The sequence below is a fragment of the Carassius auratus genome, unplaced genomic scaffold (assembly GCF_003368295.1).
Source record: "Carassius auratus strain Wakin unplaced genomic scaffold, ASM336829v1 scaf_tig00214675, whole genome shotgun sequence".
Lineage (NCBI taxonomy): Eukaryota > Metazoa > Chordata > Actinopteri > Cypriniformes > Cyprinidae > Carassius > Carassius auratus.
In genome coordinates, this window is record NW_020527762.1 from 49,692 (window position 1) to 76,907 (window position 27,216).

Here is a 27,216-nt window from a genome sequence, read left to right on the forward strand (position 1 = left end):
AAAATTAGATTATCAGATCAGAATATTTGCAAATTTGACTAAAAACACTAGAGGTTGGAAATCAAATCATCCTTCCAGTTAAGAGTCAGGCGTTATTTCCGCATCCAGGAAAAAGGTCTAAATTAAGTGAAAATGTTCATTTAAGAACTGTTTTCTGAAAGGATATTATGTGTGTTATTTCCAACAAACAGTAACTTCTGTCGGGTTCTCCACAGGTTTCTAAACAGGCAGCAAAGGAGGACAAGGTTGAAATGGAGAGGATCCTTCAGCAGACTCAGGCCAGCCTTATGAAGGCCATACCTGACCTGGAAGTGAGCAAACAGGTGGACAGCGCCTCCTCCCATCCACCCAGCATCTTGCCAGATGAGGTGGACTTTCCACTTCCTGTATCTTCACTCCCTGGTAAGCCTGTCCACTCATATGAACCTGCATATTAACAGTTCATTCAGATTGTAGCATATATATATATATGACATATAAGTGTGTCCATGATAAAAAGCACATTATATAGATGTGTTATTTGTATTCAAGTTGGTTTCATATGTTATTTTATTATTATTATTTTTTTAACAAATCATGCTCAAGAAAAGTTTAAATGTAATGACTTTTGAATGAATGTAATTAAATTTGAAAGTTGTGCAAAAATTACAGCATTGGATACAAAATCTCTTTTGTGTGGTTGGTGTTGTTTTTCTGCAAAAATATTAGTTAAAACAGCCATTAATATTATTAGCACTGTTTTTACTGTTGTTCTGTAAAATAAATGTATATTTGTATTATTATTATTATTATTATTATTATTATTATTATTATTATTAAATACTGGATGTTTTTATTTTAAAACAGAATTGTGCTAATGCTAAAGAAATATATTTTAATACAAAAAAACAGGGTGAATGTGACCTGAGACAGGGTAAAAGAAACCCACTGGGATGCAGGGGTCACATCTTCGTCAGCCTTTTCACCCCTGATGAGTTCGCATCCCCGTAAAAGTAAAAAAGAAAAAAAAAATTTTGTTAATTATTATTTTTTCATAAATATTTGTACGTTTTGGGGTCACACTGCTTTACAACCTGAAATATTATATGATCTTTTTATTAAATGAAAATATTTAATATTTTAGAAGCCTTGACATGGTCATTGAAGTCTGCAGGGGTTCTTTCTATCATTTCCTCTTTTATGATTTTTCTTCATGCTGATTTGATCATGTTAGGTTTTTTTTGGGGGGGGGGGGGTTCTAAAATAAGTTTTTTTTTTTTTTTTTTTTAATTACAGTACTCCTTGTTATTTTATTAATGATCCCAGATTAGCTGGTTCAGATATAACCTCTGAAGGATTTAATTTTGAGGCACTCTTTATTTAACTTCAAACAGAAGCCGCACCGCAGGATGGACCCAAAGCAGATAAACCAGCCCAGACCAGTCTGGAGAGGCCACAGAAGCCCCACAGGGCCAGTGTTGACAGAGTACAGCCCAACCCTGAAACGGCCAGCAAATCGCCTCCCCCTCCCCCTCCACGCAGATTCTACCCCTCTGGATCTGGACTCACCACAGGACGTTCGGGAGAGGTGATCTACACCACCCGGAAAGAGTCCACTAGCTCACAGGTGCTTGAGTCATGCTTTTTCAGTTTCCTCTAATTAACATCACACACCATTATTCATCTGACTTAGGCCTTGCTGAGCTGCATTCCCAGACAACATGACAATTGTCATTACTATTATTTGAAAACAACACATCGTATAGTGTACCTACTACGTGTAGAAATGTCACTGTGCTGTATTTTGCCTGGGTGTGCCGTGCGCTTCATATCGTGTCCTTGTTTTTGTGAATAATAATGATGGGAAGTCACGGTAGAGATTCCAGCTGCTTTTGTTGATTTGAAAGACATAATGGAGGGTGAGGGTCGGTCACACTCGGCTGGTTGTTTTGGCTATAGGAGGGTGAAGAGGAGGCCCCGAAGCCCAAACCCTTGCGTGTGCCCCCAGAGGTCAAGCCCAAGCCCCGCACCCCTCCTCCTGTCAACACCTCCACCTTACAAGATGAAGAGGATGAAGGAGATAAGATCATGGCTGAGCTACAGGTGAGCAAACCACCATCGTCCTCACACAAAGACATCAATGCACACTTATTCTCTAACAAACACACAGGAAGTCTGAGACATGTCTGAGGTGTTAAGGGACAAATATTGAGCCCATACAAACTTCAGACGGTCACACCAGTGTCAACATTTACACAAAAGTATCAAAATGAGGGCACTGTGGCTTTCTTAGATGTTTGACTTGTGCTGCCCTCTATTGTTGAGAATGGGTAGGATTTTCTATAAAGCTGTGTCATCATGAATTCGATTTTATTTGTATTAGGAATAAAAGTAATAAATCAACAGCATTAAGTGGCCTCAGAAAGTGTTTGTTAATGTCATATTGAAATTTGTGAATGTCATTGTATTAGCTAACTACATATCAAAAGAAACCAAGTGCAATTTATTTGAAAGAAAAATACCACAAAAACGTAAACAAATTCCTTTAAGAAACAATAACAAAAAATTATAAAATAAAATGCTCGACAAAAATATAATCAGAGAGATAAAACCTATTATAATGTTTGCAATATATTAGTAGTGTGAATAGGATTATGTATATACTGTGCGACAGAAGTATTGAATAGTGATTATATATGAATTAATGTTTATACATTGACATTAATTAATAAAACTGAATGAATATATGTATTTGGGCTTATAGTGGAATAAAGTATAAGTATTATTGATATTATTATTATTATTCAGATTTATAAATGTTTTAATTACTTTATTTGATTGTTAAAATGAAAAGTGAAGTTCTGAGAAAAGAAACTGCATCTTATTATATTTGCAGGTGCCACTTGTATCTAATGCAGTGACTATATATATATATATATATATATATATATATATATATATATATATATATATATATATATATATATATATATATATATATTAACTGTGTAGTGAACATTTTTCCTGTACTTTGTCAGGATCAAGGTGTTCAGTTCTGTTTGACATCTCAAAATTGCTCAACAACAGGACAGAGCGCTCACCCATACACAGCCACAGCACCTAATGCCCGTACCCTTACCCCCTTCAGGTGTTTCAGAAGTGCACAAAAAAAGATTTACAGCCCAGATATATTGTTGATCTCACATCCCGTGAGCTCTCAGACAGTGAGATGGAGCCAGGGCTTTCCCTGTCTTACCACACAAAGGTAACGGACGTGATGTGTGCTAACTCCCCGTCGCAGTTTAACAGCAGTGCTCACATGAGCAGTCAAGTCCCATAACCTCCCGCTCTACTGACACTAATACACAACACCCATACTGATGTACTGACATACTGACGCACGTCAATGCCTGACCGTAGCCCCTCATCGAGAGAGGGTGTAATACGTTTGAATGTGTCTAACACTGGTCTGTCACTCACACTCTCCTGCTGAATGCTAATAGATCCAGCTGTAGAAGCTGGGGTGGGTCAGAGTGACTGGAGCGTTGGAAAGGCCATTCAGCGCTCTGACTTCTGACCTTTTCCTTTTGTAGCATTCAGAGTTCATTTTGAGAAAGGTCCAGAATGTCCACCATAAGGAGCTATAAAGATATAATATTACTACCGCTTTGCAAATAGAACTAAAATATGTATTGTAGACACCAAACGTTACATATTTATTTATAATGTTTTATAAAAATAAATATTTGTAATATTAATAGTATTTGTAAAAAATAATAGTAACATTGAATACTTTTTATTAAATGATTGATGTTTTGGGCTCTACAAACATATAAGTGTTATGCAATATATTCATATCTGTGCATGTTTTAATGTGCAATGAACGTAATAGTTGTGATGTTTATAACCTTTTTAGTCCTTCAGATCAACAGTGTCAGGGTTTTCAAAACTAGAATAATATTTCTATATTCTGGGTCATTGAGTGTCTATAAAAAGACTGATACACGTCACTTTCTCCATTAAAATATGTTAAAAATTATTTTGAAGCAATGCTTGACAACATACAGCAGTCGGATGAAAGCTAAACTAAGCTCTAGATGGCGCCAGTGATCTTAATGTTTCTCTGCATTGTACTGACTAGCTGGATATTAATTTGAGGATATAAATAAAGGTTTCTGTGCTAATAAACTGTCCTAGCAGACCCCTTCTCACCTATCTGAAGAAGGAGCACTGTCTGAACGTAGGGAAGCTAGTGCAACACCTGGTTCACCTGGGGTAAATATAATTCGTTTTATGCTTGATTTAAGAGCATGCAAGCACATTGTGTTCACATTGACTATATTATTTTATCAGAAGTCCAAAGAATTCTTGATTTCTTTGTCAGGTCATGTATTATATCACTGGAACATCAAAAACATCAAGGCAGAGCACCTCTAGGCCAGATGACCTAAAGGAACCCAAGGAAGCAACTTTTTCTCCTTCGAAGGTTGCAACTGAGAATGCTTCTGACATTTCCCAACAACAAAAACTGTTCAAATCAAATGACTTATCTGTAATTTCACTTCAGCCAAGCCAATCAGTCAAGGAGGTCCAAACCAAGCCAAATAATATTCATGAGGTGCCATATAGCCCCTTTAACTCTTTAAGGAACAGCACGGAAGCTGAAAAAGGGGCATCGCTCATTAATCCCAAAGAGCTCAAGGCTGAATCAGTGCTGAAGTCTCTAAAGCAGGTGGTTCCTACACCTTCTGAGAAAGTTTCACCCGTTGAGGAGAGGTTTGAGGAGCAGATACTGCGTACATCCTCCGTTGCACCTGTTATGGACAAGTCAATAAAGCATGGACATCGCACGACCACTGTTAAAGTTACACTTGTTAGCAAGTTTCCACAAAGTGCTGAACCAGTCCATCAACCCAACACTGATGCCTCATTTTCAACACAACCGAATAACCATGACATTGAGCAGGATGTACCAAAGAGATCATCTGAAGATCATGCCAGATACACTGAGGAGGCCAGTCTAAGTCCAGACCTCCCAGGAGACGAAGGTCCTCCTCCACCAAATAACATTGCCTTCAGGATCACTAAGACCAAGGTACAGGCTCTGTCGACTGGAGAGTACCAACAGCTGGTAAACAGTAAAGGCACAGATGTCCAAACTGTTAAAGTGGGCTCAGAACCAACCCTATCTGCCCCCGAGGACTCTAGGTTTGACAAGAAGCCGGTTATCATCATTTTTGACGAGCCTATGGATATCTGTCAGGCCTACAAGCGACTGTCCACCGTCTTTGAATGTGAAGAAGAGCTTGAGAGGGTGCTATCGGAAGAGAGGATAGATGAAGAGAACGAGGAGGAAGAGGAAGCCAACTCAAAGAGTCAGGTCGGTCAGATAACACCTGCAGATAATCGAGATCAGTTCAGAACTGAGAATAGGGCAAGCAATCGGAGTAGTAGTAGCGTTCCAGTGCCTCTACAACAGCAGAGTTCCTTTGAGGGTCCTGCTCTTTCTGTTGAGGAAGGAGACAAGACAGAATCTGCTAAAGATGCCAAAAAGAAATTCAAGTTTAAGTTCCCCAAGAAGCAGCTTGTAGCTATTGGCCAAGCTCTTCGTACGGGGACAAAAACTGGCAAAAAGACACTGCAGGTAGTTGTCTACGAGGATGAAGAGGAACCAGATGGAACCGTGAAGGAGCTCAAAGAAGCTAAAAGGTTTGAGATCAAGTCCCACGCAGACGATGATTCTACCACCCCTAGGTCATTATGGCAAAACCAGACCACCACATCACAGAGCACCAAAGACAGAACTGAGGAACTCCGTAAGACTACTTATCAAACATTAGACAGCCTTGAGCAGACCATTAAGCAGTTGGAAAGTACCATCAATGATATTGAGCCTACATTGGTTTCGGAAGTCTCCTGCAAGGAGGAATCGAAAGCTAAGAGATTGTCCAGTGATGCAGAACCGGAGGAGGGCAGTCCCACAAAAAAGCCAGCCCCACTGAAGCCCAAACCCCACAAGTCATCTCTGCAAAAGAGATCCAAAACACAGTCTCGATCCTCCTCAAGCACCTCCACCTCCTCCAGTTCCTCCAGCAGTAAACAGGTCTTTCTCAACTCCGTTGCACCCTTCTGCTGGTGGCTTGGGTTTGCTTTAAAAGCCTGAATTTCTAACCAATGACTTAAATCAACTTTGAATGTGTTTCGTAGGTGTCTTCGGGTATTGCTCTGTTTTGGGGGCTCTGTGTGATTTCAGTGGACATGATTATGGACTTATGGTGTTTTTCTCTTTTAAACCACTGTCTATTTCTCTATTCAGACTTTCAATGAGGTTGAATCCACGAACTGTTTCTCTCTCTAGTGCATGTACTGTGGTTGGGATATTGGTGGTGCACTTGAGCATGCTGCTGCCTATATCTTTCTCTTCCCAATCATGTCTACAAATGAGAAATCTTTAAAAGTTTGTCCTCATTCTGTCGTGTACTTGTCAATGGCCTCAATCCATCGCTGACATTGTTTCCTTATTGATCTTTTCAGAGCTCTGGTGACTCGCCTGCTTCGAGTCAGACTTCCTCACCCAAGTCTCGCCCGCAGCCAGCAGAGAGTGTGGAAAAACCTGGAAAACCTCAAAAGCTCCAGGACTCCCAGAGGCAATTCCGTCAGGTGGTTTTACTGTAGGGCAGTGTTAAGGCGTGAAGACAGATGGGAAATGTCTTCGAGTAGTTTTATTGAGACACACAGGGATCCAATATGACGATCTCTGTTCCCATACAATTAATCACAACCAGCTCCTTGTGCATGTTTATCATTTACACATAGGCACTTTCAAGACAGGCTTCTTTTTTTTTTCTTTTTTTTTAACCAACTCTTGCGCTCCCTGGGAATCGAACCTGCGACCTTGCTGTTGTTCGCACTTTGCTCTACCAGTTGAGCTATACAGAAAAACGGCATGATTCTTGTTATCCAGCAGTCAATCGTAAGAGCAAACACTAGGAACTACCGTGTTGGTTGGGGAGTGCCGGTTTATATTTCCACTTCTTTGGATTATGAAGATACTTTGAAGAACCCCGTGTCCAAATTCCTCCTTTTATTCCTTCTTTTCTCTCTTTAATGCTTAATGTGTGAAACTGACTGTGAGAGAAAAGAAACAAAAGTATGCCTTTTGTTACAAGAGTAATATTTTTGTTGGTATTTTCATAGAATATATATTTTCAAGTATATGTGTTATATCATCCTACCTGACTTTCCATGTCTTCCGGCGTCTTTGTTGGCAGGCTAACAGAAGTGCTATGAAAGCTGGTGGGAATAGTAAAGATGCTTTCCTTGCTTTGCCTGCTTCTAAGATCCCAGCTTTTATACCTAGCTCATGGAAACGTAGCTCAGGCCGTGCTGCTCGTTCTAGGCTGACTAACCAAACCTCTTCCTCTTCTTCTAAGTCCTCTATCCCATGTCTCAGTTTGAGCTGGCCCAGCTGTAGACCCGTCTCGCCCTCTCAGCGGCCAGAAGGTCAAAGCCTAACCCTCCCTCCACAGACTCAAAATGGCCAGTCCTGCTCCTATTCCTACTCATCCTCCTCCTCCTCTGTCTCTCCGACCTCTACTTCCACTCCATACCTCCTGTCTCCCCCTGTCATGTGCCGGGGAGGTGGAGCTGTACACATGGCCAGCTTCAGCAGCCGCAGGTCTCTGAAGGCCAGCAGGGATCAAGCCACTATCACACCAGCATCCTTTACTGGGAACATGGCATGAGCTGTCCAGTTGTCTCTTTTGCTCATTCTGTTTGCACTCATTCTAGTGGTATTTAAGGTGTAACAGAAATACCGATTTAGTTATGCCGTGTATTTGGGGTGGTGTTTTTGTCTGTGTGCACTTCCACTGAAATCCAGAAGTGGTTCAGAATCTAGAGCCGCATATTATGGATTTTGTTTTGGTATATGTGAGGGATTAAGCTTGACAGTGTTGGCTTTTTATTTTATAGAAGTGCGGTTGTTTACTTACATGAACTATATATAATATGCAGTGCTGTTTTAGAGAAAGGAAATTAAATGAATATATTATAATATAGAGTTTTATTTTTAAATTTGCCGTATATTGTGGGGAAACAAAAGCTTCATAAAATTTTTTTTTTTTTTTTTTTTTTTTTTTTTTTTTTTTTAGGATTTTCTTTAGGGCTTTTACAAAAAAGAAAAAAGTTAGAATTCTGCTATTCTTCTGGATCAAAGGCACAAAAATCCCATAAATATAACTTAAAAAAAAAAAAAAAAAAAAAACATTTTAGTGCATAAAAGGTGTCATTTAGGAAATCATTATTTAAATCATTATTCTAGACCTGACATTTATAAATACTATTCGATATCTCCAGATCCAGAAGCAGATGACTGGGTCAACAAAGCAAATTTGTAACTTTGTACACATTATCAGATGTTCATGCTTCTGTTGAAGAACAAGGTGCTCAATGGATCATTTCAAATCATGCTTGAGAACATGATTATCAGGTTTGACACCAACTTTAAGCGTTATAATTTTATGTAAAACATGGTGTATTGAATATTAAAAATGCAGTTTCACCTAATGTTTCAGACTTTTGGAGCCCACTCTATATCTATCAGAAATGGTTTAACAGGTTTGCTGTGATTGATTTGACATTTCGAAATGGATTTAACCAAATTTAAACAGTTTTTTTGTTTGTTTTTTTGCCAGTGCACTGGCAGTTTTAACAATATGCAGTTTGTAGTGTTTTGCCATAAAACCAAAGTTTTGTTTTTCATTTAAAAACAAAGGTGTATATAGAGTAGTGTGTGAGTGAATGAATGACGTGCAAGCATCGTAGTGGTTCTGAAGCCTAGTATTTTTGTGTTCCTTTATTCGTGTTCTCCTTCAAATAGCTCATGTCAAATGCCAAACAATAAAGTGATTCACATGCTAAATATTATTCTCAAAAATATTGGCTGTGAAAATAATGTTTTAAAATTGCAAATTGTACTCCTATGCATGCTTTTAAGATATTTAACCATGGATACTGCAAAGGTAAATGCTGTAAATATTACCTCTGATTTTGTAATCCTGTATAAATTGTACATTGTTTGGAAGAAAATGCTTGCCAGAGATGTTTATCAAATAAAGGGCTTCCAGTGTATTTGACATTTCTTTTTTCATGTTTTTATTTAAACGCTGTGTATGCAAATTTGTGAATTGTCTGCCAATTGCATATTTTAAATGAGGATGAACACCTGTCTCTCTAGTGAACATAAATCAGTTTAACCTCTTTCAAGACCTGATTTAACAATTTGAAAACTAATGACAGCACTTCTATCACTTCAGATTCTATCACTTCAGTATTCAACTGCAGAGGGCAGCACTGACTTGCAGGACTTTTCAGTGAAAAGAGACATGCTGTAATAATCTTAAACTCAATATTTTTTATAATATTTATTTATTGTTGATTTCGTATTTAATGTCATCTTGTTTTTTGGCAGAGGTGGAAAAATATTGACTGTAAAAAAAAAAAAATACTGACCCATAAAAACCCAGCAGCTGACAATAGTTTTTTTTTATCACTTGAAGGAATATGCCTTGCTATAATATACTTTGGAGGTGATGCTGCCAGAGTAGCCCATTACTGTTCCAGACCTTTAAGTAACAATTTAAGAAAGGCTGTATTGAGATATCAGATAAACTGAAGTGGGGATCTTAAACAAAAGTCTTTAAAAATGGGTTTCAAAAGCCATTTTAAAACTGTGCCGTTGCCCCTTAGCAGTCATTTCATTATATGAGACATGAAAGCAATTAATACCTGATTGATGTAAGAGTCTATATCTATTATGTGGACAGCAAAACTCCTCTGAGACGAATGATTGGCACATCTATTAATTTGGACTTCTCCTCCGTGCTTAGATATGCATTACTTTTTATGGCAAGTTCAATTCAGTCTTAAAGAATTAATTAAGTGTACCTGTTCAGACACATGGTGCAGTTCATCATCAGCATAAGACATTTTATTGTTCCATTCACATACTAACGGCCATGAAATTCACTCAAGGGCATTTCTAATAAATACAAAATGTATATACATTTTTCCAAATGCATAGGGATGAACAATCCTACATCTAATTAGAGATGAAAACACTGTCTGGACAAAGGAATGCTGCTTTTTCCGTTTCCAGGTCCTCTTCACATTTGTAATTAGCCAGCTTTAATGAAAGATAATTAGTTCATATGCAAATTTTAGAACGACTGAATCCCTAAGCTTTGCACCATCTAATTAGCATGTAATTTGTATATTATAATACATTTACCATTAAGAAGTGAGGAGTCCAAATGCTACAATGCTATAGAGAGGAGAACAAGAGTAATTAAAGCGCCAGTCCTTTTAGCATTTAAGATTAATTATTGTGTCTCCTGATGTTTTATGGTACAAGAGCATCAACATCGTAAATCTTTGAGGACGTTAACAAACCAACAAGGAACTTGTGTAAGTTAATCAAAGATCTGGTCACTAATTTGCATTTTTAATTCATCGCAATTAACGAGTGTCAATTGAATAGGAAATTAAGGCTGCGATAGCTATTCAAGCTACTGCCGTTTGCTTATACAATTTCTTTGTAATCCTATTTATTGTGGCTCTAAAATAGGAAAATCATGTTTATGCTTCTCAGTTTTCTGCTAGAGTTTATTTACCGTAACATATACAGATAACCAATGATTAAAAACACATTTTGTCACCATAGAACCATAAACGATCAATGTGTTGAGTAACACACGAGTATAGATTCAAGGATTTTGTAGCTACATAAAGAACCAACTCAATGGATTCATGTATTAAGCTATGTAGTGCAGTTCTACAGTTGTAAGCATTTCCTGATGCAGTATGTTGGACTCGCAAACAAATGCACTGTGAACACACTTTTAGCGTAGATGTATCGATCCATATTTTCACACCAGAGTGGGTGATCTCAAGCTCTGAGCGAACCACCTATTGTTTCCCCTGTTGCATTTCTGGCACATGACCTTGGCTGGGTAAGTTTTAATTTATCCCATTTTAGAGGGCATTACTGCCAGCTCCACTCCACAACCCAGCTCAGGAGCCATGGGATCACCCCAGGCGAACTGTCTGACAGCACACAATTGCCCTCCACCGGTAAGTACTCTAACACTTCATTAGCATTTAATTAAATTTTGTCTACCAGGAATAATGCCTTTAAAAGAAGAATGCCTCAATGAGAACAGAGTAGTCTACCCTGTGTACTCCCAAAAGCATTGGAGAGACGACATGATTGGGAGTGTAAATACGTTTTTGCGACCTGCAAAGTGGTTGTATTTTTATTTTTTTTAAACCATTTTAGGTTGGCCAAAAGCCTCGTGGTTAACGCGTCGACATCTAGCGCAACTTCGCTCACAGTGACCCGAGTTCGAATCCCGCCTCAAGGTCCTTTTGCTGATCCCGCTCCCCTCTCTCCAATCCAATACTTTACAGTCATCTCTCCACTGTACTCTCAAAATAAAAGGCACAAAAGTCCATAAATATAACTAAAAATCTTTATTCTAGACCTGACATTTATAAATACCATTCGATCCAGAATCAAATCGGACACATAAACTGACAGATTCATTCTTTAAAACACAATCAAATCCGGATTTTATTGCAAAACCATAAAAGGGGCAAACATTTATCACAGTAAAAACATAGCTTTGCCTTCATTTAAAACAACCATTACAAATAACAGTAATTTATTTAGATTCACTGTTACTTTGTTTACAAAACTGGTAACAAATTATTTATTAAATCAAGTAATAAAATACAAACGTTGAAATATAACATGACTGTACACTAAAATTAATAAGTAACCTTTAACGTCGATCCAGAACAGGGCACCAGCAGTCATATAATATTCATGTCCTTACAAGGACATCATGTGAATTTATATGTGAGATTGTTAAGGAGCGTAATAAACCATACATGCATAAATCAATAAACACATTAAAACTTATTACAAAAAAGCTTTAAAAAATGTGCGGTCTAATGAACATCAGTAAATGACAAGCTTAACAAAGCTTAATTACACAAAACAGTTCTTGCTTCATTTCACTCAGATGTTGATTCAGAATTCATTCAAAAGTGATTGTTTCACGTGTCTGTTAAATCTTGCATGCATTTTAAAAGGATATGATTCATAATCCAAGGTCTGAGTCAACACCCCCGTCAATATGAGCTCAGCAGTGTAAACATCTGAAATGAAGAGATCATCAAAAAAATCATAAGATTGTGCTTGAGTGATGGCTGACTGAAATGTGTACACATTAGATTTTCCTACTAAAGTGGTTTTATATTATCCAGAGACAAACGTCAATTTTGAGATGGAAACTGGGCCTGAAGGTTATGCCCTCTTACCGATGTTCTTCAAGAAGTACTCTCGACACAGATGGGAGTCATTTTCACAGGTTATTAAAATAATCTCTGATAAATTCTAAAACAAACATGAATGACACGAGTGTCAGTTATTATTACACAGATAAACACCAACAGAGAAAAAACTTAAATAGCACCCAGCTTGCGTTGTTATTGACGATCAGTTGTGCTGCTTACTATTTTTACAGCATTCTTTGATGAATAGAATGCTAAACAAAACAGCATTTATCTGACCTAGACATCTTCTGTAATTATGTATTTATTATGTCACTGTGTAACTTTGTAATTCTGCACTTCTATTAATGGGTTTAACTTTCACTTTTGATCAATTTATTGTGTCCTTGCTGAAAAGTATTAATTGTTTAAAAGCAAAATGTTATGCCTTCAAAATTTTGATCTACAGTGTATATTGTTATATATATCATGCAAATAAATAAAGTGTAATGCATCCTTGTTTATCTACTAGCATAATTCCCTTTAAATGGTACTCTGAATTCACATTGTGGCTCAGAGCAGCACAAAATACAAAGAACAGCTGTGTAGGGGACAAACAGGTGCTCATTAAGTGAGCGAGTCGAGTGACCCAGCATCCTCATCAATACAACAGCCCCACACGCCTCTGATTGGGGTACCTTGTTTTGCTTGTGCTCCATGATCTTGCGGTAGGAGGGCTGCTTGGACAGCACTTTCCCTCCAGCACTCTCCACTATAACTTTCATTGTGCTGAGGCTCGGACAGATTCCTGGAGTTATATAGAAATACTTCCCCTGTAAAAGAAGAAAAGACAACAGAACACGCGCTTCCTTGTGATATCCAATTATGCCCCATGTCAGCGCAGAGACACATAGTTGATTGGCCTATGTTCTGCAGAGTCATATAAACAAGTCTGAGTAGAAGTACACGCACTAAAGTGGATGGACTCTAAATATCCCAAAGCTCCTGACCTTGAAGAGAGGAGCCGCATGAGCTCTCTTCAGTGACTCCTCCAGACTGAAAGAGAACAGCACCTCTGCCTCTGCATCTCGCAGCATGTAGCTCTGCTCATCTGCAAGCACAAAGAGGAACAAATCAAATTAGCATTATGGATGGGCAATACAGCTGCATCTACTGATATACTGTTCTCAAAGGGATACTTAACCACATATTGTTTCAAACCTGTAAGACTTTCTTTTGCATAACATGTTGCAGAAAATGCAGAAAAATGTTGGTAACGAGACAGTTTTGGGGACCAATGACTTTGAAATGTATGAAGAAAATCTCAACATATCTTCTTAAAGTTTAATGTTCCACTGACGAAAGGCTTGGAATGACATGGAAGTAAATGACACACTTTCATCTTTGGGTGAAATATACCTTTGGGTGAAATATACCTTTAAGTTACAGCCACTAGAGTGACTGACATTACTTCGAGCAGATCATATCATGCCCAATATCATGAGTTTATGGAAAATACACTACAAAAGGTTTTTAAAACACAAGAAGAAATAGACAGAATAATTCCCACTTCCTCCTCTTACACTCTTCTGTGTTATGGCAATTTCATTCAATGGTGTTGGCTCAAATTCTATATTCAAAATTATTCCAAACCTGTCTGAAAAATGTGAAATAAACCTAAAATATTTCGGGGTGACATGTTGGTCTTCTTCTGACAAGTGTGAGCTTGGCATTTGTTTAAAAAAAAAATTGGCAGTACCACTGAAAATTTCCACACCAGCACATCCCTAATGGGTTTAGAAATGACTTAACACCCAAGTGGGAGGTGGGTTGAGATTGCTTGTCCATTTCTATGGAAACTGCTTGTGAACTCAAGAACCAACTATATTCCAATCCATTGTTCATTACGTAACATTAATATTTAATGTTTTAAAATCACAAAACATTTCTTGCTGGAATATGAAGCAAGGCTCTTTAGAGCGTCCACAAATCAGTATAATCTGTATAATGATTGAAACAAAGTATACTCCACACTGACTCACCCACAAATTTCTGGCTTTTCCAGCTTTCCTCCAGCCATTCTGGAGTGACTATGTGCTTGACTACAGATACAGCAGTGAGGAACTTCACTGTTCTTGTCACTTTGCTAGCAACCAGATGAGTGCACTTCTGAGCGCTGTCAGCCACTTCCCCTCCAAGATCATACAATTTCTGCAGCCAAGGAGGAGAGAGAAAGAGAGATGATAAAAGGATGCAGGGAAGGGCGAGCAGAACACCATGAGGGGTTACTTACTGAAGCGCATCTGAATGGAGCAATATATTTCGCAGTGCTCTCGAACAGTTCAGAGGAAATAAGCTCATGACCATTTTACAAACATGTTCATTTTCAGAGCTTTCCAGCAGCCTTGAGAGCTGCCAGCCAGACACAATGTGACTAGAGACATTTTATAACTTCTTAAAACTAGGTCAGTGTCATTCGTTTTTCTTTGCTGCTTTCAAAAAGAGTGCATGCGTTCAGTTACCTTTATGTACTGCTGTGCCTGCAGAGGTTCAAAGCCTGTGAAGAGCACGTAAGGTGTGGACTCAGGTGAAAGCTTTTTAGTAGGTGTTGGCAACTCTTCTAACCTGCAAAAGAAGAGAGAGCGTTATTTCTCCAGCATTCTGCCCCGGAAATGTTTTATTGTACTTCATAACACTATTTTAGTCTTCTACTTTATGTCCCCTATTTAAGCCTAAAATAGGTATAAGCTAGCATATGTGCATGAAAAAAAAAATTCATCATCACTAGAGGTTTCTCAGTAAATTCAGCTCACACGTGCACCTTTAATGTTTTATACTGCACTTTTTTATGCTACTGTGTGCATTTGCCAAGGAATATTTGTATGTCCTTCAGGAGATTTGAGTTTTTCTGCCAGGCTGTTGCTGAGAGTAAGAACTTGTTCATGTAATAATCAGTCTCACAATCAAAATAATTTGAACATTGTAGAGACATTGAAACACGCAACAGAAAGTTCTGGGGAAAAACTGGATCTGGAAATGGTACAGTCTGGATTCTACCATCCAGCTCGAACAATCTTTCACTGTTTGAACTCACTTGGGCCTCTTGTTGGGTGGCTGTGAGCCGACATCAGCCTGTTTCTGTTTCAGCTGCAGACGTAAGCTCTGTGTGAGGCGACAACAAAAAAAAGATGTCTGTGAGTCTCAACACATACACATCTGCCCAGACATGCTGTTACATGTGTATCCGCTGAGGACTTTCACTGCAAGGCTCGAGCATCACAAACAAGAGCAAGCAATCAGAGTGTGTCCGTGTGAGAGCCCACTCACCGCCAACGCCTCCGGTGAGATCTTCACAGGAATACGCCAAGCACCTGACCACAAAAAATGAGAGCATTTTATGTTCTACCTCCTCAACAGCTTGGAAATCTGGCCGCTATAGCACCGCAATAACTCAAAATTACATTGCTGTTTGGAATAAAGCTTACTAAGAAGGTTGTGCACAAGATGAGGGTTGGGTGCCAGCGGTTCAGGCAAATTGAACTGGGAGTATCTGCTGTGCTGGATTTGCCGCAGAGCTTCAAATTGCCCCAGTAGGATGTCGCACAGCCATTGGGCGTTCACACAGGGGATCCTCCACTCCTTTGCTTTCTCATATTTCAGCCCACTCGGTCTGATGCCATTGAAAGAGGGGGCATTGGATATATTAATAAGAAGACTGAGCTTTCAGAAAGATATGAAACAATTAATGTGATTTGTCGTTTTTAATATATTTGCTCAATTGTTACAGTAAAAACTTTAATAATTGCCTTAAAAGTGAATTCAAAATTAAACTGCCTAGGGAAAGGAATTGTAAAAAAATAAATAATTATAATTCTATTGACCACTGAAAGAAACCAACAGTTTACTATACTTCTATAAACAGTCATAGTGAGGAAAAGAAACCTCTAGATTTACTACAGAAAGAAATCGGGAAGAAAGTGAACCAGTTGAAAAACAGCAACAACTGGAGACTGCACTGGATCTTACTCTTTACAGATGAGTACAGTGTTGCTACGGCAAAGATAGCCTGTGTATCGGGCTCCTGCTAGATAGGCCATGAGCTTCAAATCATCACGATCACTGTCCACGAATCCAGTCACAGAAATGATCTTTTACAACAAAAAGTAAACACAATATCAGAAACTAACACTAAAGTCCATGTATACAACGCTCAAATGTATGATAAACTGAATAATACCACATGATTGGATATTGGCACTCATTTTCAGATTGAATTTGACTTGTGTTTGTATTGATTCAATATCAAGAAGCATAGTTTGCACTCTAAAATGTGTGAACATATGTCTTAGATGTACATTTTAATACAATTATCAATAAAACTTATTTAAAATCAAGTAATTGTTTATTATTTAAAAAAATAATAAAATATTATATATATATATATATATATGTGTGTGTGTGTGTGTGTGTGTGTGTGTGTCTATATATATATATATATATATATATATATATATATATATATATATATATATATATATATATACACACACACACACACACACACACACACACACACACACACACACATATATATATATATATATATATATATATATATATATATATATATATATATATATATAAAATAGAATACATTACATACATTAAGAGTTTTAATTTCAACAACAGCAATAATATTAATTTCCATTTATCCTATGACAAGCAGGTATATTTTAAAAGCTTAGTCTAATGAAAATGTATTCTGTTCTAATGAACGCCTAAAATTTTTTTATTTTTTTACCCAGCCCTAAATTAATATGATGTTGAACTACAGCCACTGAACAGAAAGGACTGGTTCTTACATGCTGCGAGCAGGGCTTGGCCCCTGGAGGGAAGATGAAAGGAAGATGAAGTGTCCTATGAGGGGGAACCATCCTCTTCTTCTTGAGAACAGTGTTAAGCCAGTGAGCTGTCACACAACGTTTCCCCTCTCTCAGAGCCTGGTACAAGAAAAACAGTTTAATAACAGATCATTAGTAAACATCACGACTGAGAGTAGCCTAAAAAACATAACATTGAGGACATTTTCCCACCAATTAAACCACGATGCTTTTCAAAACAAGCTTTTATGTTTACCTGGACATAGGTATTGCTGGCTTGAGTCTCACAAAGTAAATGAGTGCAGCGGCTGAGAACAGAGTCCACAGTCCCTCCATTTGCCTGAATGATCTGTGTGCAAAATAACAATGTCTTATTTGCATTCTGCCAGAAAATTTTTTTTATAATCTAACAGGATGTTTAAGTAAGAGGTGGATTTCAAATATGTACCTTTCTACTGATATGGTAAAATACTATTTCATAATAACGGCTGCCCCCCAAATCATTAGTCAACCAACATTTTATTAGTCGCAAAAAAACAAAAAAGAAAATCCATGGGCGAAGTCACAGTCTGTGACTAACAGATTGTTTACGGCTGGTCTATGGTAATACAGTACATCGGGCAGGACATCAAATTCACTCATCAACCTCAAACATGGCTTATCATCTGAAATATGTAGCCTAAGTATTAGCAACTTTACATGGCCGCTCAATCTAATGTTAACCTCGAGAAATGTGCGCTGTTCAAGTGTGTGCTGAGTGTGTAAGCTGAACAGTAGCTCACTGCAGGACAGATGGGGGCGCCGGTGCGCTCACTTGTTCTTAAAATACTCCGTAATTTTGGGTCATATAGATAAATGTAATACATCTTTAGACTCTGTAAAGAGTTTGTTTATTTGCGTGTGCATTTGTGTGAGCACAATATTGCGCTTTTGTAAAATAAAAAGCAAACAGGATTGTCTTTCTTCCATCTTGGTCTGTGAACTTGAGTGTGAAACTGTGTATATCTTTGCCTTAAAGACATTCAAAATATATCTATAGAGATTGAAATGTCTACGTTTGAATGAAACAGTGCAAATGGAAAACAAATTCTCAGATTATGTAATCCGTGTGAAACATGCATACAGGTGCATCACTACTGGTACATCACTATAGGCTCATTATAATGCTTTAAATGGTTTATTAATAAAGTGCGATTAGTGGACTAATGCTTCAAATGAACAAGAAAAATTCTTAGTTGAGGACAGCCCTATTCATAATGTGGTATTCACATTATTTACAACACATAATTTTCTATTTAAGACACCGATTCATTTAATTCATGGATTTTCCTGATGCTTGAAAAAGTCCATTATTTAATTAACAATTCCTCAGACTAAAAGTTTTTTTTGCACTGGAGCTTTCTGTTATTATTGTGGAGTTTTGTCTATTTTCAGTACCACTTTCCAATAAAGTTTTAATATATATTCAATATTCCATAGTTGTTGATACATTCTTAATATTAAAAGATTTTTTTTAAATACTTTACTCAATTTTGGCATACCGTATTTTTCAGACTATAAGTCGCACCTGACTAGAAGTCGCATTTATTTAAAAACCAAGAACCAAGAGAAAACATTACCATCTACCGTCGCGAGAAGGCGCTCTATGTTTTCAGTGTAGGCTACAGGAGAACTGAGCAGCATAGAGCGCAATGTTTTCTCTTGGTTCATGTCAAATTCATTTTGATAAATATGTCGCACCTGACTATAAGTCGCAGCACCAGCCAAACTATGAAAAAAAGTGCGACTTATAGTCTGGAAAATACGGTAAGTAGGAAAAAATTATATTCATTCAAATAAATAATAATACCTTTGGATTCTTTTTTTTTTTTTTTCCTGTAAGAAAACATTAATTTACATGGTCTAAAATTTTTATGTTAAAATAAGGCTTACTCATATCAAATTTTTCTCAAGACAACGGGAATCCTGGTTTAATTAAAAACCCATCTAAAATTATAAATATTTTTATTTTTTGCTGTTTAGCTTATTTTCATTCACGTTTTGTCTCATTTTAAGTCATCTTAAGTTCCCTGGTTGAGAACCACCGCTCTAAACTTCTGAATACTAGATGAAAATTTGGTACAAGTATGGAAAAAACAGCATATTTTGGCGTGAAAAATTCAGGAGTACAGTGTAACTTACTCTTTTCCATGTGGCCAGTAACTGTTTATCAGCCATCTGTTCTGGATAGTCTGCAATTGCAAAGATACAGCCAACCAGGAATCCCTCTTCAGGAACTGAAAAAAAAGCACGATGTTAAATTTCCCTGGCATATTGTATGTCAATCCATTCAGGAGAAATCAGTTTCAGTTAGCTAAAATTGACTCTGCATACATCTTAATAACAAAGACTATTTCTATTATAACTATTTCTATTGTCCATGCCTGTCTGTTATCACAAAGCAGCAGCCGCTGCACTTACTGTCTTGGCCAGGTTCATGCCCGAACAGCTGGTGCAGCTGCGCAGGCATCACTGAAGGTTGCAGCATGGTCTGGGTCACATTCTGAGTAACCTGCTGGTTCTGATGTTGTAGAGACTGCTGGTTCTGCAGATGCTGCTGTTGCATTTGCTGCTGCTGTTGCAGCTGTTGCATGTGCTGCTGTTGGAGTTGTTGTTGTAAGAAATGTTGTTGCTGCTGCAAATGCTGTTGGTGCAACTGCTGCTGGTTCTGCTGCTGTTGTTGTTGCTGCTGCTGTTGTTGCTGCTGCTGCTGCTGTTGCTGTTGTTGTTGTAACTGCAACTGGAGCCTATGCTGCTGTTGTAACTGTTGCAACTGTTGTTGCATTGCGTGTTGCTGCTGCAAGGGTGGTCTTGGGAGCTGCTGTGGTCGCATTTGCTGCTGTGGGAATGTATGTTGTTGCTGTTGTTGTTGTTGTTGTTGCTGCTGCTGCTGCTGTTGTTGTTGTGCATACATCTGTTGATGCATCTGCTGCTGTAAGAACTGATGGGACTGCTGAGGCATTTGAGGGAAGCCTTGCTGCGGTGGCGGCTGCGGCTGCTGCTGGGGTTGCTGCTGTTGCTGCTGATGGTGATGCATCTGCATGGCCTGTGGCAGCATCATAGGATGCTGTTGTGCCATCTGTTGCGGGTGCTGCTGTTGCTGTTGTGGTATCTGATGTGACTGTTGCTGCTGTATTAACTGCTGCTGTGCTTCAGGCGGTAGCTGCTGCTGGGTCTTAACTGAATTAAACAGAATCTGGTTGGGAACACCAGGCTGGCCTTGATTTCCCAGGTGCTCCACCACGCCTTTAGATGAGGCTGAAAGACTCTGGAGGATCTGAAATTACAGAATGAAAAAAAACAAAAAACAAAAAAACCAGGAATAAAATACATTTTAAAATATATTAAAACAGAATAAAAGGTTACTTTAAACTGTAATAATATTTCACAATATTATATTATTTTTTTAATGTGTACGTCTAAACAAAAACATTTTTTGTTCAAATATTCAATAATATATCAACCCCAAACTTTTGAACAGTAGAGCACATATCAGAATTTCTACACCTGAAATTTTAAAAATGTCCATTTGCCACCAAGATTTGAGTGCTGTTTAGCAGATTATGAATCAGCGCTGTTTGGTCATTGTGTTCATGTGCCATTGGCTACAGAATCACACAGGAGCGTTTGAAATACATGCTTATCAGCGGCTTTCAAATGCTCCTGTGTTTCTGTGTGAGTGCTCGGTAGGGCTAAACGATATATCGTTATCATATCTATATCTAGATATGAACTTTCCAGATATTAATATCGAAAAAAGCAACGATATAGACGATATTGATTTCCCCTCTCCGCGCTCGCCCTGCATACAACTCTGGCAGTCACAATAAACATTAGTTTTACGAGTTTGTGCCACAGACGCAGTTCAGAGAATCAGATCTGTTGGATTTACAACCTCTATGTTTACAACACGTGAATTCATCCACTTCTCCCGAAATACTTAAAAGTAAGTGGCTGGTGAACTGGGAATAGAATATGTAAACACTGAAGTTACTTAAGGCTGGTTCACACGGCAGGATAATTAGGCCGATTTTAGCCCCGATTCACCCCTTCCGACAATCTTAGGATGCTCCGATTATCGTAAAATAATCTGATCAAATATTCCTGCCGTGTGTGGTGTGTTAAGACTGCTCTCCTCTGCTCGGAAGAATGTCGGGACCGCTCCGATCTCAAATCGGGGATATCCAACATGTTGGATTTATTTGGCCCGATTTCTTCTCGTGTGTGGTGTCCCCCGAGGACAAACAATCATGCAGCCTGTGGACTGTGGCATGTAGCCAATCAGAAAGCGAGGTGACGAGGCAAGTTAGTTAGTACCGGGAAACAAAATCAAAACAGCCGGCGTATATAATATAACAAATACAAATAAAGTCGATGGGCATAACTACATCCACAACTGCAGTCCACCAGAGTACACGGAAACGAATATATGAACGTTTATTTCAACGGTTATTAATCTGTGTAGTACGTAACAACATTTATATGAGATAAAACAACAACTTATCTCCATATTATGATATAGCAAGTATAGTCCATGCTCGCGTTGTCTCCACCTCTTTGACCATCGCCTTTTCTTGTTTTTCTTATGTTTTTTTTTTCAGTTAAAAACCAAGAACAAACTATGACCACTGCATCCTCTTCGTCCGCCATGATTGTTTACTCTAAAGTCACGTTTGATCTCGAGGGATTTTGCGAGATTTCCCGTCTGACCTGGGAATGCTCGGGAGTCAAATCGGTTCGTGTGTGATGTGTTGATATTGCCGTGTGGCTGCACACCACACACGGAACGACCAAAACTGTTAGACCCGTGATTTTTTTATCGCTGTGTGTGGGGTCTCTCATATTTGGAAAATCGGCCGACAATTTTAAAATCGTCCCGTGTGAACCAGGCCTTACACAATGTGTATCTGATATGAATTAAACGTGTCGAATTATAATGGAAAGGATTATTATTACCTCTTCCATAGACATCAGTGTGTATTTTATAAACTCTAAATGTATTGTTTTTTTAGTACTTATGTGAATTTATTTGTTTGAAAACTAAAATAAACAGTATGTGTTTGAAAACACTGAAAAGTTGCGACCTCTTCGTCTGGTGCGAATGATTTCAATGTAAAGACGCGTTTACGCGCGTCTGGAGGTCTCGCGGCGCAGTAGACGAGTTATGAGTTATGAAAAGGACCATTGCAAGCTGAGAGCAACCGGCTTTTTTTTTGCGCAGCTGTACCTGAGTGTCCCTGGGACATCAGTGCGGTTGGAGCGTGTCTTCTCAACAGCTGGACACATAGTGAATAAAAAACGCTCTGCTCTGGAGTCCGAAAATGTTGATCGACTTGTTTTCCTGTCCAATGAATTTGTAATGGCCTTATTTTGCGCCTTTTGCGCATTACAACGTATAAATTTTTTTTATACGTTCTATAAAAAAAAACACACGTGGCCTGTTCTCAAGTCCATTTAAAGTTTCATTTTTTGAAGTTTTTTTAAATGGATTGAATCATTTTAAATGGATTGAATCGATTTTTGAATTGCCTAAGTCATAAATGAAGCCTGCAGTGATGTTTTTCTTTTGTTATGGCAGCCGTCCCCTCTGCATATATATTTTTTCGAGAATGTTGCACTCCTGTTGCCGTTTGTTATTCTTCACGAGAGTTCATGCAAATAAATAAGAAATATTGCTGACTTGTGCGTTTCCAGCGCTCTCTTTACGTTCGTCCGTTATTTGACGTTGAAAAGGGAAACCTTTTTTTTTTTTTTTTGACATGAACACTTATGTCTTAAAAATCGAAAATGATTTTTTCACAAAAGTGACAGCACTAGCTCTGAGCGCGCCTGTCTCTGGCCGCCCCCCAGCCCCCCCTGTTCTAACGTCTATGCACACTGTACAGAGACAGCGGATAAATTAGAAAGAAAGAAATGAGTGCGGGAGATAATGCGGCCAGTGGCAGTGCAGAATCTGACTTGGTGCCAAAACATAAATCATCTTCCATAATTTGGAAGTATTTTGGATTCAGAAAAGACGATGTAAACCAGAGTGACGTGTTGTGCAGGTCGTGCTTAGCAAAAGAACACGTAGTCATCTGGTATCAATATCGAGATATCTGGCATGAAAATTGAGATATGAAATTTTGTCCATATCGTTCAGCCCTAGTGCTCGGTGAAGAGCATTAAGCGAATATCATTGCAGCCAATCACAGTCATATCTGTTGAGCGCGTGAACACATTGACCAATCAGCACTGTGTAAGAATCTGCTCAACAGCGCTCAAATCTTAGCAGGAAATGGATATTTTTAAAATTTCAGTATCGAAGAGTACTTTTGACAACACTACTACATTCAAAACCAAGCTTCTTACATGTGCCACATTGGAGGGTCGTGAGGCCTGTTGCGTGTCTGTGTTGTTAGTAATGTTCCTCAGAGTCCTAGCAGCTGGATTCCAACCACCCATGACATCCGATCTCTCCACCCCTAGTGGCACACCTCCACCTGCACCAACCAGCCGAGCATCTGGCGGACCAAAGCCTCCAGGTACAGGTGGGACATTGGCACAGAGATTGATCAAACCAGTTTCTTTGCCAGGTTGTATTCGACGCTTGGCGGGTCCAGGCTGTGGCACCTCAGCTGGGGTCCAGTTCAGGTTACGGTCCTCCTTCTCTGGGGATGAGTCATCAGAGTCATCGAACATCAACTCTGATTTGCGCTCATGTTTCGATGAGGGTGAACGACTACGCCTGCCTACTGGGGAAGCATCGCGGGATGATGTAGGGCTGGACCGTCGACTGTGAGGTGAGCGTCTGTCACTGTAGCTGCCTTCAGAACGTGAGCTCCTTTCATACTCGCTGCCTTCTTCTTCTGGTGCCTCATACACTGTAAGACGTGGGTGATACAGAGCCTCATCCTTCCTGTTCTTTTCTTTCACCGAGTCCAAAATCCATTCTGGAGTTACTATTTTAATGTTGCTATGCCGCAAAGCACATTCATACTTGGCCTGGCAAAGATAGAAAACCCACATTTAAAAAAAATTACTCTAAAAAATAATCAAGAACTGCAATATTGCCCAGTGCGATTATCAAATCACAAAGGTTGCAATTTAATTAAATAAATTATATGCAATGTGATTAACAAAATAATGCTGTTCCAGATGAAATAATTTCTGCATCTGCAGCAAGTTTGGGTTGCTTATAATGTGCATTTGGGAACGCAAAATTTGCCAACCATCTTTCCAAACATGTAAAGAGATGTTCTTATAAACTGACTGTTGTCAACAAAAGAGAAGCTTTAAGGGCTTCATACTGTTTTCTTCCAAAATAAAAATAAAATTTTACACTGTAAAATACATTTATTATATGTTGAATTTTATTTTACAGTGAAACATGAAAAAACTTAGTATTACACAAACCTACTAAATATTAATACTATTTTAATAGTACTATTATTATATAATCATATAGCTATAAAAACATTTTTGGACAAATTGTGCAGACCTCAAAACAAACCTGGAGTTTTTATTTGTGTTAATTAATAATAATCATAATATTAATTATTTCAATCACAAACCATTTTTATCTGAAAAATGTAAGCCTTAAATTACAGAAGGAGAGTGATAAAATATTTTGTGTTCGACATACATTAATGGATGCTGATAAATCCACAACTTCACTGATCACTGCAGTTGTTTTATATTTTTGTATGATGTTTGTTGAGAGTGGAGCATAAGACTTTGTATTGGTGTACCATGCCTTATTGCGCACCATGCATTCAGTATTAGTAAAAACAAAACAGCCTAACCTGACTGACATCTAACTACCATTAGTAAACATATGCATTAAAACACATGCGCTTACCCCCTTCGGTTCAGGCACAACCAGATGTGTGCACTTCTTGTTGAAGTGGAGCTGACAGTCACCTCCATAGAATGTTACAAAGGCCCAAAGTGTGTTGAGATCCTCTGACAGCTATAAAAATGACAAGACTGGTAAATCCTCAAATCAGTGCTGCTGCCTGACAATGACAGATGACAATATGTAGATTTGAATAAATTGGCAGAATATGCAGGTGCAACTTACATGTGGCAGACAAGCTGTAACACCAAAGAACACTTGTCCTGACTCTGGGGAAAATCCTGTAACTCTGATTGATTACCAGTCAAGATAGATAAACATCTAAACAGCATGTGATTCATCTTTAACTAGACATCAGTTGTTAAATTGCATTAAACTGATGCGTGACATGTCGGGTGCAAAATAAACATCACTTTCAAACCCATTAATCATGGAAGGATACGGTAGCAGGTCTCCACATTTGACAGACAGGATCACCCAACTCGGCTGAAACAGAAAGCATTGTGAATGTTCAACACTGCAGCGCATTTTCATTAGTAACAGTAAGTAAACAAATCTAACGCAAACAGGAGATCAGTCTAAATTATTGCCAACTGTAAATGTCTAAAAACTTTCAATATTATTTGTGTATAACCAGTGCAATATTATGTGTGTTTACCTTCACAACGGGTAAGTCAAAGACCTCTCTGGATTCCCCGACCTCTGGATTGTCCCCATCTTCTGCTATAATGTGGGTGGCAAGGGCATTGTAAGATACTTCTTTCCCTTTCCCGGCTTTCAGAAGTTGTACAACCTATCAGCAAATGTCAGGAATTGATCATTACCATATCAGTCAAATAACAGACAATTTATAAAATAAGACATTATCGGTTTGTGCTAGCTCTTAATTGATGTGCCAGGAACTCTATACAAACCATACACGAATGTAGTCTAAATATAAATGAAAACTGCACAAATCCCAATAAGACAACTGGGAGCAAAGGTACATAATGAAGCCAAAAGACATTGAAACACAGAAAGAAGGGCTACATATGCTAACGTTATTTTATTTGTTCGACTTCCTATTTAAGATACAAGCTAGCTACCATTAGCAAAAATTGTTTACACACACTTAAGGGGCAGGATAGCAAATAAATCGCTAAAATAACTCAAAAATGAGCCCAACGTGGGAAGTGTCGCATGTTGTCATTGACAATGGCTAACATCTGAAGACAGTTCTTTCGCTAACCGCAGATAAAGGCACCAGACATACGAAAGCCGACGACTTGAATTAATAAAAGCAACTGTATTTAAGAATAACATTAAATGCAATTTGTCCATAGGGTATTCTCTAGGTTTCACCATATTATGAAAGCTGCTGTGGATTAGCCTTCATGCTAACACCAGTCAGTATCCAGTATTAGCCAAAAAGCTAAATGAATAGCCTATTAATGTTAAATGTACCTTCTGATCAATATCTCCCACCACATAGAACTTCACGTCCTTGAAAAGCTCTTCCGGTACTTTTATGTCGTCTTCCGACATTGTTTTGACTGATTTAATTAATTTTACAGCAGAAAGTAAGCATTATGTTGCTGTCAGATTAGCGCACAATCGGCCTCAATAGGAAAAGGGTACTGAAGCGCCAAAGAGGATTCGGCGGGCTCCGGACACTTACATCTCTTTCGTGGGGGGAGATCAATATCTTTATGCAACTACATCTGGTAAATACATAATATACAAGTATAACATTATAGATTATGTTATGGCAAAAAACTATTTAGTTTTTCATATCATATTTGGACTTGAATTATCCAGTTATATTAAAAGAAATATACTGCTCATTTCATAACACCCCTATATTTGTGCAACATGTCACATTTGTGGGCGGCGTGTCATCTTTTACGCGCTTATTTACATCAATTAAAGCGCCAAATATGAAACACTTCTATGTGTGTGACTGTTTTCATCTGTATAACCAACGCATTTTAAGTAGGAATAAATGTAACTTTGAATTTAAATTTAAACGGATCTGTGATTGATTTGGCTATACAGTTCAACACTTAAGTTTATTTTTACTTGGAAGTAATTAATATTTTATCGTCATATAGCCTACTTTTGTTTAGATAACTTCAAGTTAAGGCAACAAACACTTTTAAAAAAAAG

The 27,216-nt window shown here is 38.2% G+C and overlaps 3 protein-coding genes across 3 annotated transcripts in view; 2 read left to right on the forward strand and 1 right to left on the reverse strand.

The window, feature by feature from the left end:
* Positions 1-6,688, forward strand: part of LOC113092618 (sickle tail protein homolog) — a 44,917-nt gene extending 38,229 nt beyond the window's left edge. The window contains 8 exon segments of the mRNA XM_026258286.1: positions 216-402; positions 1,374-1,606; positions 1,939-2,082; positions 3,128-3,244; positions 4,177-4,254; positions 4,364-4,465; positions 4,547-6,082; positions 6,514-6,688. Coding sequence (XP_026114071.1) covers positions 216-402; positions 1,374-1,606; positions 1,939-2,082; positions 3,128-3,244; positions 4,177-4,254; positions 4,364-4,465; positions 4,547-6,082; positions 6,514-6,654 — 2,538 coding nt within the window. The 3' untranslated portion in view covers positions 6,655-6,688.
* Positions 6,689-7,235: 547 nt separating this feature from the next.
* LOC113092619 (putative protein TPRXL) lies at positions 7,236-8,079 on the forward strand. Its single transcript, XM_026258287.1, has one exon. The coding sequence runs from the start codon at positions 7,266-7,268 to the stop codon at positions 7,722-7,724; it is 459 nt and encodes a 152-aa protein (XP_026114072.1). The 5' UTR covers positions 7,236-7,265; the 3' UTR covers positions 7,725-8,079.
* Positions 8,080-11,584: 3,505 nt separating this feature from the next.
* Positions 11,585-26,687, reverse strand: LOC113092615 (PAX-interacting protein 1-like). The gene is made up of 21 exons (XM_026258284.1): positions 26,515-26,687; positions 25,730-25,864; positions 25,514-25,557; positions 25,297-25,360; positions 25,075-25,185; positions 23,586-24,218; positions 19,656-20,511; positions 19,377-19,471; positions 17,452-17,544; positions 17,178-17,315; positions 16,342-16,463; positions 15,801-15,985; positions 15,643-15,686; positions 15,410-15,477; positions 14,838-14,940; positions 14,358-14,526; positions 13,326-13,426; positions 13,014-13,148; positions 12,364-12,439; positions 12,141-12,201; positions 11,585-11,899 (listed from the first exon to the last, which is right to left on the reverse strand). The coding sequence occupies exons 1-21, from the start codon at positions 26,593-26,595 to the stop codon at positions 11,884-11,886; spliced, it is 3,330 nt and encodes a 1,109-aa protein (XP_026114069.1). The 5' UTR covers positions 26,596-26,687; the 3' UTR covers positions 11,585-11,883.
* Between the last annotated feature and the right edge of the window lie 529 nt (positions 26,688-27,216).

What these genes read in the sequence shown, in the direction of transcription:
- LOC113092619 (XM_026258287.1), top strand. Translation starts at nt 7,266, where the DNA reads ATGAAAGCTGGTGGGAATAGTAAAGATGCTTTCCTTGCTTTGCCTGCT.
- LOC113092615 (XM_026258284.1), bottom strand. Translation starts at nt 26,595, where the DNA reads ATGTCGGAAGACGACATAAAAGTACCGGAAGAGCTTTTCAAGGACGTG. An exon ending in GCATGAACCTGGCCAAGACA is followed by an intron (nt 19,472 to 19,655) that starts GTAAGTGCAGCG and finishes CTTTTTTTTCAG; the next exon opens with TTCCTGAAGAGGGATTCCTG. An exon ending in TACTGGCCACATGGAAAAGA is followed by an intron (nt 17,545 to 19,376) that starts GTAAGTTACACT and finishes TTTTGCACACAG; the next exon opens with ATCATTCAGGCAAATGGAGG.